The 17,706-nt window shown below is 58.8% G+C and overlaps 2 protein-coding genes across 2 annotated transcripts in view; both read right to left on the bottom strand.

Annotated features, from left to right (window-relative positions):
• The window catches only part of MMEL1 (membrane metalloendopeptidase like 1), a 41,354-nt gene extending 34,795 nt beyond the window's left edge, over nt 1-6,559 (bottom strand). The window contains 2 exon segments of the mRNA XM_033228634.1: nt 3,107-3,297; nt 6,365-6,559. Coding sequence (XP_033084525.1) covers nt 3,107-3,260 — 154 coding nt within the window. The 5' untranslated portion in view covers nt 3,261-3,297; nt 6,365-6,559.
• An 8,268-nt stretch (nt 6,560-14,827) lies between these two features.
• The window catches only part of TTC34 (tetratricopeptide repeat domain 34), a 35,681-nt gene continuing 32,802 nt past the window's right edge, over nt 14,828-17,706 (bottom strand). Inside the window, exon 8 of the mRNA XM_033228632.1 lies at nt 14,828-15,557. Within this exon, the coding sequence (XP_033084523.1) occupies nt 15,030-15,557 (528 nt within the window). The 3' untranslated portion in view covers nt 14,828-15,029. The remainder of the gene's footprint in view (nt 15,558-17,706) is intronic.

Raw genomic sequence — 17,706 nt, 5'->3', positions numbered from 1 at the left:
CTGGATGGTCAAGGGCTTAGAAGAAGCATGTTTGGAAAACTGGTGACAAAGAAATTTGGGGAAGAGGTATGTGGATGAAGCGATCAGAGTGGTCAAACACTGTGAGCCTGGGTGCTAACCATAATCCGATAATGCCTCCTCATGATCTAAACTGTATGATAAAGAGAGAAGTGTTCAAGGACCAGGTTTATACACATGAGGGGGCACTCTGGTCTGGGGGTTGGACTTTCTGTAAAAAGCCAGATGTAAATATTTGAGGCTTTGTGGGCCACATACATGCTCCATCTCACCTCTTCAACTTTGCTGTCCTAGCAGGAAAGTAGCCGTAGATAAACCCATAAACGAATGGGTCTGACTGTGTTCCAATAAAACTTTATCTACAAAAACAAGCAAGGGGCTAGATTTGGTCTACGGGCCACAGTTTGCCAACCCCTGTCCTAGAAAATGAATACAGTTGCTTGAGAGGAGTAGAATTCTGGGACGGACATGAGACTGTATTTCTCACTGTCATTTTTGTAAAAACATTTGATTTTATAAAAGAAAGTTTATAACTTTAAAAATAATTAAAAATCGAAGATAACTGTCAAAAAGATAGAAATATAAAACTTCCCAGTTAGTTGAGGGAAAATAGAGGAAATATTAGGTTGATCCAAAACAAGGCAAGAAAAGAGAGAAAAAAAGCGTGAGCTGCAGAAAAGAAACAACAGGAAAAACATACATTTTAGTCATCCTGGTAATTATGAACCAACAAAATCCTCCAATTAAAAGATAGACAAAGCCCCAATCCAGCCACACACGATTGAAAGGGACACATCTAAAGCTAAGGAGATGAAAAGTTTCAAAGAAAAAACACGGGAAAAATAGACAAAGCAAATGCTAATGAGCAGCTAACACTCATGTCTGGCGCAACAGGATTTCAGGCAAAAAGCCTTGTTAAGACAGAAAGGGAGACTACACCGTTACATGCAGTGAAAGATACATTAACTTCATATGTGTATCTTACTATAACATTTATTGAATTTATGAAACTAATTTTATAATTCAGACCTAAATTTGCATTCACATAGTAACATAACCTTAAATAGGTAAATTAGGTAAGATTTGATGTAACTACAAGAAGGGTGATTCTTTAGTGCAAGATTTAACACGTACACTTCAGTACATGATTTTAAGAAATCGTTCTCCCGATCTTTCAAAATCTTTCATTCTTTTGAGATCAAGAGAATGGAAAAAAAGCCAATATGTAGAAGACTTGATTGATCTAGTGGATGTATTAGACACTGTCACTCAGCGTTCGGTGACTGAGCCTGATTCACAGCGTGCAGGGTTTTTTACAAAATTGGTCAAGTGTTAGCTCCAAAGCAAAGCAAATATCAAAGAAAGAACCACATAAATAATGGCATAAACTGTGGTTTCTGACAATACAATTAAGTTAGAAATCAATAATTTTAAAAAAGTAACTAAAAACTCATGTCTGGAAATTAAAAAAAATTTCTAAATGACTTATAAATCAATGAAAAAGTCATAATGGAAATGAGAAAATACATAGAAATAAATGATAACTGCTTAGAAAACCTTCCAGAAACAATCCTGGACTGAGGCCAAGGTCAGCTGTGGGGTCATCCCTGTGGGGGCACAGGGGTCTTGACGGGGGAACAGAGGGCTCTGCCGCCCTGGAGCCAGGGCCCGTTTCCACACTGGAGCGGGTAGATGCAGGCTTTGCTGAGATCCATGGTACTGTGGGGCACTCCCAAGGCACCGGGCTGGGCAGGGAGGGTCTCTCCAGGAGGGGTGGGCTCAGGCCTCTTGGCATGACCCAGAAGAAGAGAAAGGCCCCTTCCTTCCCCACAGCTGGGGGTGTGTGAGGGGTCAACCCTGTTTTAGGAAAGCCTAGAAAGCAGGTGTTTTGAGCCCTGCAGGCTCTGAACAGAGCTTTCCTTGGGCTCTGGGCTCTTCAGGGTGAGTGAGCCTTTCCCTCCCCCACTGCCCAGGGCCCATGGAGGTCGCAGGGCCCCTCTGTCCCAGGGGAAGACCCTAGAGGACCAGGGGCGACGGTCTGGGCAGCAGTCACCCTGCATAGGGGCCCCTCCAGGCAGTCCCAGGTCGGGACGCCCTGCACATCCACAGGCAGCTCCCCCTTCTGCTTCACAGACACAGCCTCCCGCAGGGGTGGAGGGGTGGTCCCAGGCAGTGTGGAGAGCTCCAGACATGAGAGGACATTCTAGTAACACAGGCTTGGGGGACCGGTTGTTGGACCTGGGGTGCGAGGTCCGCCGTGAGCTCTGAGCCTGGTACCTGCCACCGTGGGAGCGCCCTGTGCACCTGCCCCGGGGGTGAGCATTGCTCCCGGATGTGTGCACGCTGCCCCGGCTCAGAGGGACCAGGGCTGTGCCTGCGGAGGGGCTGGCAGGGGTGGCTGGAAGGTACCCAGGTCTGCTGGTGCCTGGGAGGCCATGACCCGAGGGGGAGAGCAAGAGAGGGACCGGTGTGGAGGCGGGGCCGGTGTTCCTGGGACAGCCCGAGGTCCCAGCGAGGAGCCGTGGTCACGCCTCTGTTTCTGTGGGACCCCAGCCTGGCCTCCTCCCGCCGTGGTCCCCTGACCTGACCCGGCCTTGAGCGGGCCGGGGGCGGCAGGACCCTCAGGTCTCTCCGCAGGATGGCAGCGGCGGAGGGAGGCAGCCAGGTGAGCCCGGCCGGCGGGAGGGACACGGAGGCCGGTGGTCCCTAGCCTGGGCTGTGCGGCCAGGCAAGGAGTGGGCGGGCGGAGGGGCGGGGGCCGGGTCTGTGCCCCCCACGGCCCGGAGTTCCGCGGCTGCTGAGGAGGCGGGGGCGCGCGGGTGCGGAGATGCAGCCGCAGCGTGCGCGAGTCCGGGCCGGGGCAGAGCTTTCTGGAAGGGGCCGCGGGCTCCCTGCAAGTCAGTGTCCCTCCCACTGCCTCTGAGTCCGTAGCTCGGCCCCGGGAGACCCTGGGTGCCCAGCGCAGACCCGCCTGCCCCATCTGACGGGCGGGCTCGGGCTGGGGGCAGGCGGACCCTGTAGCAGGTGCAGCGGGCCGAGCGCAGAGAGCGGGCACGGGGACAGGCGGGGGCGGGGCACCCGCACTCACCTCTGCGGTCGGCGTAGAGGACACCCAAGGTCACCAGGGCAGCGGTCACCAGCAGCAGCAGCAGCAGCAGCCCCCCCTCCAGGAACCCCGGGCGCTTCTGCCCGGCATGGCCGGCGCTCTCCATCATCCCCACGGGGCCTTCGGACTTCCCCATCAGCAGGGCTCTGGACGGGAGAGCAACGCGGAGGAACCTGCAGGCCCAGGGCAGGGGAGAGGGGCGTGGAGCTCCCCGAGCCCGGCCGAGGCTAGAAGGGCCAGATGCTGGCAGGGAGCGGGCGCTGGGTGCCTTTGGAACACTCTGTTCCCGTCTCCCTCTCCAAGCCCACAACCCTGGGTGACTGGGTCCCGGGACTTTCCACACTACCCCGGGCCAGAGTCTCTGAGTGCATGGAGGTTCTAGGACTGGGATGCTCCCAGCTTGGGGTCCCAAGCTGAACCCAGGAGGCTCAGCTCCTCTGCAGTGGTGCCCACCTGGACTGCTCATGCTGGGGGTCTTGGAGCTGTGGGTCTGAGCGCTAGGTCAGGGACGCTGTCCGGGAGGCCACTTGGGCTTCTAGGCTCCCAGCCCACCTTTCCTGTTGGAGCCCAGAAGCCAGTGATGGGCGAGACCAGAGCAGTAGGTACCCACACAGGCAGTGACTACATGGGCCAGGAAGGGACCTGCAGGGCCAGGCAGCCTTGAGTGTCAGCCCTGGCAGCCACCTGGCTGGTGTGCAGCTCTGGTCGTCCCCTGACCTTGTTACTATGGAGGGGACACCACCTGGAGCCAGCCGGGCAGTGGGTAGCACTTGAAAACACATGGCTGGGGACAGGCAGCTGCTGTAGGCAGGACAGGGAGTTAGGCAGGAAGGGTTGGGGGCACAGGACACGTATTCAGGAGGCTCCCAAGTCTGCATGCTCCAGTGTGCATGTGAGTATGCATGTGTGTGAGTGTGAACCTGAGTGTACACATATGTGCAAATGAGTGTGTGCATGTGGTTGGGCGTGTGCATATGTATGACTGTGTGTGTGCATGTGTGCATATGTTCTGGTGTATGACTGCACCACATGTGCACGTGTTCTGGTGTGTGCATGTGCATGACTGTACATGAGTGTGAACGTGTGCATGTGCTCTGTGTGCATGTGTGTGCATGCGTGTGCTCTCATGTGTGCGGGTACTCTCGTGTGTGCATGTGTGTGACTGTGTGCATGTGTGTGTGTGCTCTCGTGTGTGTGTGTGCATGATGGTGTGCGTGGATAGGCATGTGTGTGTACTCTCGTCTGTGCATGTGTGTGTGCACGTGTGTGCATGTGCTTTTGTGTGTGCAAGTGACTGCGTGAGTATGCACGTGTGTGCGTGTACACTCATGCATGCATGTCCATGATTGTGTGGATATGCACGTATGTGCGTGTACTCTCTCGTGTTCATGTGTGTCTCTGTGTGTGAGTGTGCACGTGCAGGCGTGTGCTCTCGTGTGTGCATGTGCATGATTGTGTGTGGATATGCACGTGCGTGTGTGTGCTCTGGTGTGTGGCTGTGCATGTGTGTGTGTGTGAGTGTGCACATATGTGAGCAGATGCATGGATATGCACATCCTTCGCCGGCACTCAGAGCCCTGCTAGGAAGCTGCCTGGCCCTGGAGAAGCGGACGGGTACTTTGTGCTTCCAGCACTTTCAGTCACCACACACAATCACACACCTGCTGTGCTGAGCCCCAGGCCTAACCCTGTACCAGGCAGGGCGGATAATGGAGGAGCAGCAAAAGGAAACCAGGCCCAGTCCTGCCTGCGGGAGGGTCAGGGACTGGCTGCTGAGACTGCCAGCACCTGGCTAAATGTGCTTCCACCCCCCTGTACCCCACCCACGCCCTTCTGTGGGCCTTGCCTGAGTTCTGTCCCTGACTCCCTGAGGGATTCTAGACACCCCTTAGCCTGTCTGGGCAACACCCTGCAAAGGTGGCATGGCCAGCCCATTTCGGCGACTCTTCCAGGGCTCCCTGACCTCTGGCTGTGTGAGGAGCTGGGACCGGGACCTGGACCTTGCTCCGCTCCTCCAGGTCCCTTGCTCCTTCCTTCCTGTCCCCTCAACCACCTCTCTCAGTCCCTGGCCCTGTGAACCACGGAGTTCATGCAGATGCTTCCTTTGACGGCCTCTGCTGTGCCCCTAGACACCTCTGTCCTGCCAGTGGCTGAAACTGAAATTTGGAGTCATCTGCCTCCCTTGCCTGCCTCCACGCCCCGTGCCAGTCCTCAGCCTCCAAACCCATCTCAGTTGGACCCTTTCTCATTCCTGCCACTCACTGCCTGTTCCAGGCCCCATCACCTCCCCTGAGGGGTCTGTCTCCCCCACTGATCCCCACCACAGGGCCCAGGGGCCTGTAACTAGAGTTAGAGGTCATCACTCCCTGGCCCCCTGGTAGCCAAACCCTTGGGGGAAGAGCCAGGCCTTGCGCTGATGTCAGGACCCTGTCTGGCCCTCCTCCCCCTCTCACTATGCCCTCCCCCTCCCCTCAGGCAGGCCCCCCCCCGGCTTTCTCCCCTGACCCTCCCCACCCACTCAGGTGGTCCCCCAGATTCCTGCCAAGGTCCCCTTCCCAGTGGGGCCTCCCTTGGCCTGGTCTTGGGTTCAACTTGGGGAGCCTCATCCCCTCCTCTGCTCTGTGTCTCTCCAGGGACTCCTGGCTCCACCTCCACATCCCTTCGCTACTTCTTCAGCCCCCTGAGAACATCAGCTCCATGGGTAGGGGCTCCCTCTGTGGGGGCCGCTTCAACTAGACTGGCAACCCCACCCCAGAGACCTCGGTCAACATCTGTTGAGTGAATGAATGAATGATGAATGAATGGATCAATCATTTGGACAAGTCTGAGCTCGGCTTCTGCGAACTTCTTACTTTGATCAGAATTAATGTATCTGCTCTTGCATCCTGAGTTCATTCTGTCCTGCAGGCGTCCACAGATGGCTCCATGTGCCCCAGAGGCACACACCAAATAAACACCTTCAAATTGAGCCGAGTACCCGGGGCAGGTGTGGAGTGTCTGCTGAGGCGAAGGCACTGCGGCTCCCTGGGGACACTATTGGCCTTTCCAGGTTACTATGGATAGGGGACAGCGGGTCCTTTGGGCAAGATAAACCATATGCCAGAGGGGGCTGCCTGCCTTGGCACAGGCGAGATGACACACAGGACACCCCATCCAGCCTCGTGAGAAACGGGCTGGGAGCTTGGAGAGGGTTTCAAGGCCCAGGAAAGCAGGCCGGGCACCTCCTTCAGCACAACTCACCTTTGTTCACTCAGGAGTGGCCGTCACCCACAATCAGGCCCCTGGTGACTGGGTCCCAATGGCTTGGCGTTAGGGTGAGCTGGGCCAAGTGGGTGGATTTCCAGGGACTGGGATGGGAGAGCAATGGCTTGGGGCTGGGTTGAGGCTGCCTGCAGGCTTCCGAGCCTCCTTTGTGATGCAGGCGTGGGCTCCCTGGAGGCGGTGACTCCTGCCTCAGAGTCAGGAGGTTCCACTGGGAGTGTTGTGGGGGGGAGGGGCCAAAGGCAGCTTCTTGGCACCCGGGCTGCCCTGCCTCATGGGTGCCCTTCTCAGGGTCTCTGGCCCCTGCCTCCCAAGCCGCTCTCCTTCCTTGCTTCTGTCTCTTGACCTTTCAGTCCAAAGGGGCCCCAGGGGCTGCTGAGAGGAAGGCCAGGCCCTTCTCCCACTCCACATGCTCTGCTCTGCCCCTAACCACCCAGTGAGGGGGTTGCAAAGGCCTCACTCTCGGTGTTCTTTCTCTGCAATCTCCAAGGAGGATGGTGGGTTCTGGGGACCTTGCCAAGGTGCAAAGGGAAGGGGTGGTCCTGAAGGGGGTGGGTGCCGGCTGCCAGGAGGGTCCCATGCAGAGAAACTAGCCTGGGCTTAGCTGCTTCCCGTTGCCTACAGAAAACCTGTGAGGTTCAGACCTCGAGCTACAGAGGGCGGGCAGCCCTGGCCGGGGAGCTGGCGCTGGCAGAGAGCTGTGTGGCTTGTGGGGGGTCCTCAGTGATCAGAGTGTGAGCCCTGCACCCAGCCCTGCTTGCGGACGGGGGTTCTGGGCAGAGCAGGCTCTTTCTGATTCTCCAGGCCTGATGAGGTTCCTAGCTTCTGGGTCCGAATCCCCGGAACGAGTCCCCCTGCCAGGGCCTTGGGGACGTGTCAGGGCATCTGGGCGGGGCTGGGCCACAGAGCTCGGGGTCCCATGGCAAACCGCGCCTCACGGCCGCCCCGGCCAGATCGCCCACACTGGGTGCTGTTGGAAGCTTTGTCTATGGCCCTTTAGGTTGGCCAGGCCCTGGGAGGAGAAAGGCTTTGAGCTGCAGCCAGGCTGGGATCAGATCCCAGACACCACCCTGAGCCGGGGAGGTCTCTCCCTGGCGCCTGCTGGCTGTCCTGGCAGCCCCCTGCCATCCAGCCCCGCAACCAGTCCAGGAGCTGCAGTCTGGCCTCAGGCTGCCTGGGCTGCTGGCCCAAATGGGAACAACGTCAAGGCCAGCCAAGCAAGAAGCTGGGACCACCCTTTCTGGGGAGCTGGGAGTGGGCCAGGGTCCAGCCTGGCTGGAGGCTCCTGCCCTGGGGAGAGGCCAGAGCCCTTCGAAGCCCACCTGCCTGACAGCCCTGGTGCCAGCAGGCCCTTTCTGGATGTCACAGTGTTCTGGTCTCTAAGGTACAAAGCCACAGAGGGAGAAACAGACGCAGGAGTCTGGCCTGTTCTCAGCAGGGGCTCCCTGGACTCTGAACCCCTCAAGGCTGGCCATGTGCATGCTCCTCCTTCCCCAGCCTGAGGCCTGCCCAGCCCAGCAGCCCCCAGCCTGGCCCAAGACCACCTGGTGACCTGGGCTGCCAAACTTGGGACCCCTTATTCCCGGGTTCTCCCTGCTTCTAGGTGACAGCAGGAGGCTCGGATCCTAGCCTGGCACCTGCCAGACAAGAGAAACTGGGAAAAGAGGTTACAGGCCAAGGAGGCTGCAGACCCTAGACCTACCCCAGTCACTGGACACTCACAGACTTGCACGTGCCCAGGGCAATGCAAACCCAGATCCCCAAAACACCTACACAGATGACTCTCCCCCGAGACACCCACACAGACCATCCCCCAAACACCCGCACAGGCCGTCCCCCCAAACACCCACACAGACCATCCTCCCAAACACCCACACAGACTGTCCCCCAAACACCCACACAGACCATCCCCCAAACACCCGCACAGACCATCCCCCCAAACACCTGCACAGACCGTCCCCCCAGACACCCAGACAGACCGTCCCCCCGACACCCAGACAGACCGTCCCCCCAGACACACACACACAGACCATCCCCCCAGACACCCACACAGACCATCCTCTCAGACACCCACACAGACCATCCCCCCAGATACCCACACAGACCATCCCCCCAAACACCCACACAGATCATCCACCCAAACACCCACACAGATCATCCTCTCAGACACCCACATAGACCATCCCCCCAGACACCCACACAGACCATCCCCCCAAACACCCACACAGATCATCCACCCAAACACCCACACAGACCATCCTCTCAGACACCCACACAGACCATCCCCCCAGACACCCACACAGACCATCCCCCCAAACACCCACACAGATCATCCACCCAAACACCCACACAGACCATCCTCTCAGACACCCACACAGACCATCCTCTCAGACACCCACACAGACCATCTCCCCAGACACTCGTACAGACCATCACCCACAAATACCTGCATAGATAGTCCCCTCAAGACACCTGCATAGCCAGAGCCCAGCACCCCGGAGGTGGACATTAATCCCATTTCCTAGGGAGATTGGGGAAAAATGGATGTTCCCTGCCTGTCCTCCTCTCGGGGTAGCTTGTGGGATGTGGAGATCCAGAGAGAAGCCCTGGCTCAGGGGTCCAAGGAGTCAGGTGGGACGGGGGTCAGGGAAGTGCTTCCTGTAGCAGCCCTGGGGCCAGGGTGTGCCTCAAGGGCACTAGCCTTTGTCCACACTGCTGTGTGGCTGCCCTCACCTAGGTTGCTGTGTCCACCCTGCCGTGGGGGCTGCCCTCAGGCCCTGGAGACACTTGCCTATGACTCCCCCACACTCTCAGGCTGGGCTACTGGTGGCAGGTCCTGTGCTCTGGTGCAGCCCAGACATGCCCAACAGGCATTTCCTCTGCCCATTGGGAGCAGGGCCTCTCCCCCAAGTCTGCCCAGCTACGCTCTGGGCAGGAATGAGGAGCCCCACTTAGAGAAGACGCACAGGTCGGAAGAGGCTCACCAGCATTTCTGAGGCACACAGGGTGCTGGGACGACTGCCGGGCCTCTGGGGTCCCCACCTTTCTTGCCAGCTGCCTCCTGAAGTCAGGCCCTGGGTATCCAGGACAGGAGGGAAGGGGCCCGGTGGTCCCGCTGCCCCAGAATCTGAGTCATTGAGCCACCAGCCCATCCCCCGTAGCTGGAGCCTCTGCCCCCTCACTTGTGAACTACAAAAATCGGAGACAGGTCTCAGTCAATTTGGGAAGTTTATTTTGCCAAAATTAAGGACGCACGCCTGTGCCACAGCCTCAGGAGGTCCTGACGACATGTGTCCAAGGTGGTCAGAGCACACCTTGGTTTCGTACATTTTAGGGAGACATGAGACATCAATCAACATATGTAACATGGAGTTACACTCTTGAGTTTCGGATGAGCCTTTCCAAAGAAGGCAGTCAGAGATGCATCTATCTCAGGGAGCAAGGGAATGACTTTGAATGGAATGGGAGGTAGGCTTGCGCTAAGCAGTTCCCAGCTTGACTTTTCCCTTTAGCTTAGTGATTTTCGGGCCCCAAGATTTATTTTCCTTTCACTCTCCTAAAAAGGGTTTTTTTTTTTTAGATTTATCGCAGAGTTGAACAAGAGAGAATGGCACAGGTGTGGTCAAGATTCACCTGGGAGAGGAAGGGGGAAGGGGCAGAGGAGTGTGACCACCTGAGCTGAGAGGCTGTGTGGCAGGTGACCATTGTCACCAGGGTCACTGGCCAGGTCACCTGTCTGAATTTTGTGGTTGCAACCTCCATGATCCTCTAGAGCTGTTTTTACCCGGAACTAATGAACAATTCTGCACATTGAATTCATGCTGTTAGAATCACTGTTGTGGTTTCCATCTCCCAAGTAGACTCCAACTAATACATAAATTCATACTAGGAGGGGGTCCCCAGGGACAGGCCCTCAAAGTGACACAGCCAGGTACCTCTTTGGTCACTTTGCCAGCCAGATATCTCTGGCTGGTGATGCCCCCGCCCACGCCTTGCTTGGCCACGTTACCTGCTGCAGGAGGTGGCCTGTCCACTCGGCCTGCCTGGGCCACACCTGGCTTGTGCACCAGCTCAGCCTGTGGCTGGGCTGGGCATGTCCCAGCCCACTTGTATTATAGCTTGTACCATGTATGGCAGTTCCCAAGTTCTTGTCCCGTGTCCAAGAAGAATGAGGAGATGCTGCCAATCGAAGTGTGAGAAGGGCAGAGAAGAATTTTATTGAGAGACAGAACAGCTCTCAGCAGACAGGGAATGCAGGGGTGGTTCTCGACCTGAAGTCGGGTGGTTTCTCTCCTAGTGTGGCTGGGTCCGGGGCTTTTATGGGCTCAGACTGGGGGAGTGTATGATGATTGGCTTGTGATTATGCAAAAAAAGGCTTAAACAAAGGCACCACTCAAAGGTGGGCACGCCAGTGTAGAAAACCAATTAGGAAAAGGTAGGTACATATAAAACAGGTGAAGGGTGGGGATCAGTCAGAGGAAAGCAGCCAAATGGGAAGACAGGTTCTCAACCTGGGCTGAGGATTTAATTTGTAGCTTGGCTTTCAGGCTTTAAACTGTCTTTGGTTTGGAGGTGGCATTCCACCAGGAACCTGTCCCTGTCTGCCTAGGATTTCTCTGCCTCCTGTCACTATCAAAAGGTGGGGTCTGGGGGTTAGGTTAGTGTGGTTGTTGCTTGGGCTGGGCTGCAGGCCCGTCTCCTGGCCAGTGGGAAGGGGAGGCTGTTGGCCACAGTGTAGAGGGGCTTCACAGTTAACCAAGCCATCCCCCACGCTGGCCATGAGGCACCAGCAGAACTGAGGGCCTCAGGAGCCCAGGTACTGCTGCATGAAGCTGTCATGGCCATGAGGATGACCACAACCACGAGGGCTGTGGGGGTCCCCTGAGTGTCCAGCAGCGCTAACAAGAAGGAACCACATGCTCAGGTCTCTAAACTCAGTTTAAGTCATAGCCAGAGAATCAGGACTGCCATGGCCATGGAAAAGAGTCCCTTGTTCCTTAAAGCCTTGGGGCTGCTGCTGCTAAAACTCAGATGCACAGTTTAACGCTCAGTTGTGTGATTGCTGTGTGGCTCGCATTCACAGCCTCACCACTGGAACTTGGGCACCGAGTGGGAAGGAACTGGATGCTGAAGCTTGGAATGGGAATGGCTGGTTGGGCTCAGACGAAGCTGAGAATTGTGAACCCCCAGTTCTCTGAGCCTCTCCTCCCAGGGGAAGCAGCTTGTCCTCCAGGGTCTGAGAGTAGCCTTTATGTATTTTTTTTGTTCTGCTTGAAAACTCTGCGATAAGCTTACTTGGCCAAGTGCCTAGAAACGATGTTCATTCTATTTAACTGCCACAGCCACCCTGCTGCCTCTAGGACCTCAGTGTGCAACCAGGGAGGGGAAGGGTCAAGTACAAAGTCGGACTCAAGAGGGAACCACTTTCATACCAAAATGCTTGTAAGATGTCACAAATTCACACGCAGAGACCTGGGAACTGTGTGGGAACGGAGGGTAGGGTACTAACGCAGCTGAAGCGGCTTGGCTTTATTGATGCAGGTACACTTACTAGAGATTCTCAATTTAATAAGCTAGCTCACATTAGCTGCCAGAAATGACTCTACCAGTTTACTTGGTTGAATTAAATCTGGATTTGCTGGCAGTCTACAGTTAATGAAAGGGAGATGCCGGAACATCCCCAGTGTAACGTTGAGGCAGGAATCGTGCAAAGCAAGGGCCACCCTCCGTCCCAGCCTGATTTCTCTCCACCTCCAGCTGAGCACTGAAGAAAAGGCAGGCTGGGGGCTGCCCAGGGAAGCGGTGGATCTGCAGACAGCATGAGCTCCTGGAACGTCAGGGCCCAGAGCAGCTGTGGACATGCCCCTTCTGGCAGGACATCCAGGCTTCGGGGATGAGTGCGTCCACGCCTTAAGGACTGTGGGTTGTGGGTGTCTGCTCAGTCCTGGAGCAACTCCCTTAGGCAAAGCCAGGGCTGGACCCCAGCAGGGATGGCTAAGGGGAACCGAGACTCACCCACTGTGCTCAGGGCAGAGGTGGTGGGCCGGGGAAATGGGCGTGTCTTTGTCTGTCTGGACTGCCCCAACAGAATAGCAGAGACAGGTGGTTCATCAACAGACGCTTATTTCTCACAGTTCTGGAGGCTGGAAGCCCAAGATGAAGGCGCCAGCTCACTCTCTGGTGAAGGTCCCTTCCTGGTTCACGGACAGCTTCTCGCTGGGTCTCCACATGGTGGAGGGGCTCGGGAGAACTCTGGGGTCTCTTTTATAAGGACACTAATCCCACTCATGAGGTTCCACCCCATCACCTCCCAAAGGCCCCACTTCTGACACCATCACCTTGGGGGTTAGGATTGCAACACATAAAGTTGGGAGGGACACAGACATTCAGAGCCCAGCAAAGAGGCAGGCCAGGCAAAGGCTGATGAGAGCTACCTGCTATGTGAGCTGGTGGAGGAGGGGGCAGCCCCCTGGTAGGGGAGACACACAGTGGTCCCGAGGCCCTGGAGGAGCCTCAGTGGGGCTGGTATCTACACTCAGCCTTGCACGGACGGATGGGGCAGGACATTCCAGGCAAGGAGGACGGTAGGAGCAGGGAACGTGGTAGGGAAGGGCAGCCCTGGGGGACGCCTCCCCACTGCTTCCACCCGGCCCCGACATTGGGGCAGGCCCTTCTGCTGTGACCAGGCTCTCTGCACCAGCCCTTGCCTCTGCCCCTGTGCCGACTCGCCCACCTGACCCAAGAAACTCGCGTGTCCCTGAACTTAGCTCTTGGGCTGTTGACAGGTGTTTGTTGAGTCCTTGAGCACACAGGTGAAGACAGAGACAGAAGGGCGGATGGGGAGCTGGTAGGCAGAAGACGGATCGACCTGGTGCCTGCACTGGGGAACCTCGCTCGGAAGAGGGGGACTGTGTGAAGATTCCAAGTGGGGAAGGCGAGGAGCGGGGCTGAAGGTCCCCGTCGGGGCCCTCTCCCACTGTGGGCTGCCCATCCCCTAGATGGGAGGCACTGACCCTTTACCCAGACCCCTGTGGCCAGAGACCCATAGGCGGTGCCAGCTGATGAAGGTGCATGGGGGTTGAGAAGCGGGTGGGGCCTGAGGAGGAGGGGAGCTTCCAACCCCACCCAGCCCTGCACCTGCTGCCTGGGGGCCCTGCTTCCATGCAGGGCGAGGAATAGGGCCCCTCCCTGCCTAAGCCCCTGGACCAGGGTTCGTCAGATGATCCCAGAAGCCAAGTGGGCGGAGTGGCAGGGGGTCCGTCTGTGGGTGCAAGACCATGAAAGGAAATGGCAGAGAAGGGGACAGAAAAGGGACAAATGCAAGTGCCCAGGAGGAGAGAGAAGCCAGGACGGGGGTGGTGGCCTTGTCTCCCTAGGCTGAAATCAGGCAAGGCTCGGGGGCACGCTTTGCACCAAGCCAGCCTGCCCAGCATGTCTCTCACCCATGGCCACGAGAGAAAGCCCTGGGCTGAGGCCTCAGTCTGTGACACTCACAGTGATGGGCAAAGGCAAAGGCCTCTGCCCCACCCAGAAGTCCCCGAGCTCACTGGCAGCTGCAAGGCCTGGGGACATTTAACCCACGTATAGGAACCAGCTGTTCTCTCACTCTGTGGAAGCACCGATATCTTCCAGCAGCTTTGGGAGACGAGTCTGGTGGGAGCCTGGGGACTGTGCTCATCAGGGCCCCTCGGTGGTGCCTCTGCTTGGAAGGGAGGGGCCTGTGGAGGAGGGAGGGACTTTACCCCCTCCTGGGTTCTCGATGAAGGACCCCCATGAAAAGCACCCTGAAAGGTCAGCTTGGGGTGTGGGCTGGCTGGGCCCATTTGGGAGCTCTGTCTCTGGGGAAGGTCCAGGCTCTACTGGAAGCCGGCCCCAGGCTCAGGCCAGGGTCCAAGCAAAATGCAGCTTCACAGCCAAGGAGGGGCTTCTGGGGCTGTACCATCTCCCCCAAGGCCCCAGGGGTCTGGCCTCAATCCTGTCCAACCTGTAGGATCCCAGACCAGGGACAAGACCTACGGCTGCTTCTTCAAGGTCTGAGCCCCAGGTGTGGGCCAAGAGGGCCCCAACTTCTGGGATGAGGTTGCTGGTGGTAGAAGGGACTGTGAAGCTTCTAGGATGGTCCTTCATGTAAGTAGGAAGCTGTCCCCTTTCCTTCCCAAGGCAAAAAGGTGTGAGGCTGGCTGTCCAACACTGACTCATGCTGGGGTAGGGAAAAAGAGTGCGGGGAGGTCTGGGAAGGGGATGTGGGGAGGGCTGGGAAGGGGGTGTGGGGAGGGCTGGGAAGGGGATGTGGGGAGGGCTGGGAAGGGGGTGTGGGGAGGGCTGGGAATTGGGGTGTGGGGAGGTCTGGGAAGGGGATGGGGGGGGGCTGGGAAGGGGGATTTGGGGAGGGTTGGGAAGCGGGATGTGGGGAGGGTTGGAAGCGGGATGTAGGGAGGGTTGAGAAAGGGGTGTGGGGAGGGCTGGGAAGTGGGGTGTGGGGAGGGCTGGGAAGGAGGGTGTGGGGAGGACTAGGAAGGGGGTGTGGGGAGGGCAAGGCGGGTACCTCCCCGATTTGGGGAGCTGGGTGCACTCCTGGGCCTGGACATTGGGTGCAGGTGCTAGGGTGGGCCCGTGATTAGGGCTGGGAGGGGGTTGGGCCCAGTCACTGGAGCCAGCAGCCTGAGGATGCCTCCCTCTGGATTCTGGCCTTCAGTCTCTTCAGGCCACGGTGGTCGGGGTCCACCAGGAGGCCACTCTCAGCTGCCGTCCAGGCCTCCGTGTGACGCTGCTCTTCCAGGCAGCACCGCCCACGAAGGAGGAACATGTGTGCAGTGGGGGCCCGGCCTGGCTGCTTACGCAGGCTGTTCCGGGCCAAAGTGGGTGCTAGCTTCAGGGCCTGGACAAAGGCCCCTGCGGCTGCTGCCTCGTCTCCCAGGCTCAGCAGCAGGCGACCCTGACAGCAGAAGTCCTCTGCCCGCTTTGGGAGGTCACTGTCCCCCAGAGTCTCCTGGAGCACATGGTCCAGGTCCCTGAGGGCCCGGCCAAACTCCTGCAGCTCGGCCAGGCAGGTGGCCCGTAGACGCAGGTGATAGGCACTGCTGCCACCGGCCAGGACAGACAGTGAGCAGTAGCCCAGCGCCTGTCTGGGTTGCCCTGCGTCCAGTAGGGTGCTGGCTTCCCAGGCTGCAGCCTGCACAGAGGACATAGAGGCAGGGAGAGTGGGGTCAGCCTCAAAAGCCCGGCCGCCCCTGCCCTGCAGCATTCTTCTGCAAAGCCAGCCTCTGTTGGCTCCCTGGGTAAGGCAGGGCCCCGGGCTGCACAGAAGCTGCCTGCTGCTTCTGGAGGGGCTGGCTGACCATGGGCAAGGGCAGGAGGGGGGACCCAGGGTAGCGGACCCTTCCCTGCAATTCCCACTGCCCCAGAAGCTGCCAAAGTGCTGTTCTGACCCTTGGAGGTCCAGCAGCAGTCCAAGGCCTGGCATCCTTGCTCACTGCTCTTCTCCCTGGGCCTCGGATCAGGGACCTGGATTTACCTTCTCATGGTCCCCTCCTGGCAGCCCTACCACCCCACCAGCTGGGCCCAGGTTCCCTTGCCTGGGTGACCACAGGAGCCTCCTCCCTCCGTCCCTCTAGGCCAAGTCACCTCTCCAACAGGCCCTCTTGAGGCGGCTGCTGCCCAGCCTTTCCACTCTGCCCACCTTCTGAAGGCTGTCCCAGGTCTCAGGACAGTGGCAGATATGGCCCTTGCCTGGTCTCTGAGAACCCTAGACCCCCTTCCTGGGGCTGCTGGACGGAGGGCACAGCCTCTGCTGTGGGCTGCTGCTGACTAGGCCTGTCTGCACCCTCTCTCCTCCCAGGCACTTTCCTGAACCCACCCAGACCCAATTGCCTCATCTGTGACCCAGTTTCTTCACAGAGTCAACCATGACCAGAAATCCGCTTGCCTCACTGGGCTCCTCCTCTGCTCAAGAACCTGCAGGGGCTCCCCACCGCCTGAGGAACACGCCATGGTGCAGGCCCCGCCTTTCTCGCTGGCCCTGCCTCTCTTCCAGCAGCCAGGCGGTCCTCGACGCTCCCTCCTGCGGGGAGCGCAGCGCACTCAGGACCCCGCCGGGCGCGGCTGCAGGGGGTGAAGCCCAGGCCCATGCCCAGGGTTCGTGCTTGGGAGCGAGGGTGTCCCACGGCCCCGGCTTTGCTGCTGGGCTCCCGCGAGGCACAGTGTGGCCTCTTCTGCCAGCTGTGAGCGGCGCCGAGCAAGGCAGGGGCTCGAACCCACGTCCCTGGCCTGCTGTGCGGCCCGCGGGACCGCCCCTCTCCGGGCCGAGGCACCTGACCCCCCCGACACGTAGCTCACTGCTCGGGATGGTCGCGAAGCCTCGGCCCGCGCAGGCCACGCACATTTGGGCCGGGTCCACGGCAGCACGAGGGCGCGGCCCCGAGCAGCTGTCGGACCCCGGGAGCCCCCGGGCCGCCCCCGCGGGGAAGGGGGCTCAATCTGACCCCAGATGCCCCTGATCCCGCGGCTCGGGCCGCGCAGGCGCAGTGCCACCCGGAGGGGTCCGCCTGCCGGGGCACGGGGCGCAGGAAGCGAGGCGAAACCGCTGTCGGCTCACTTCCGTGTCGGTCCGCGTCTCCAGGCAACCATTTCGCGTCCCGCAGATTCTTGCCTCCGCCAGGAGCCGCCTCCTGGAGCCGCCGCCCAGCCCCAGTCTGCAGCCTCGGAGACCCCTGCCCAGCCCCGCCTCCGGGCTCCGTGACCCCAGCTCACGAGACCCCATCTAGCCGCCTCCTCTGGGCTCCAGGACCATGGCTCCAGCCAGGCTTCCCTCCCCCTGCTATGCCCTCCTTCCAGCTCGAAGACCCCAGCACAGCCCCCTCCTCCTGGCTCTGAAACCCCCAGTCCCTCTGGGAGCTCTGAGACCCCCAGGCCGGCAGTCTCCTCCAGGTCCCGGTAACCCGATCTCAGCCTTGCTCTTCAGCCCAGAGCAGCGGCGCCCCCTCCGCATCACCGAACTGCCCCTTAAACACTGGTGTAGCCCCGACCCCGCCATGAGATCCCTCTGTTCTTCCTAGCCTAGTTTCTGTTTTCCTAAGTGGCCCCTGAGTGCTAGAGCCGCTGGTGTCAGGAAGCATTAAAGAGGTGAAATCCTGTCCAGGCCCCACTGGGGTGTAGTTCTGAGTCTCTGGGATCCCAAAGCCTGCTGTGCTCTTGGCCTCCCAGCCTGCCTTGCCCCCACGTGCCTTCTCCAGGCCTGCCTTGGGCTTGGGGTGGGCTTCCTCCCGGGCAAGGTGCCCCTGGCTGGCTCAGTTTGGCCCTGAGGGCAAAGTCCCCTTCCCCCT

The sequence above is a fragment of the Trachypithecus francoisi genome, unplaced genomic scaffold (genome assembly GCF_009764315.1).
Source record: "Trachypithecus francoisi isolate TF-2019V2 unplaced genomic scaffold, Tfra_2.0 Lachesis_group12, whole genome shotgun sequence".
Lineage (NCBI taxonomy): Eukaryota > Metazoa > Chordata > Mammalia > Primates > Cercopithecidae > Trachypithecus > Trachypithecus francoisi.
The sequence above is the reverse complement of the archived record's forward strand: the minus strand, read 5'-3'. Positions and strand labels throughout refer to the sequence as shown.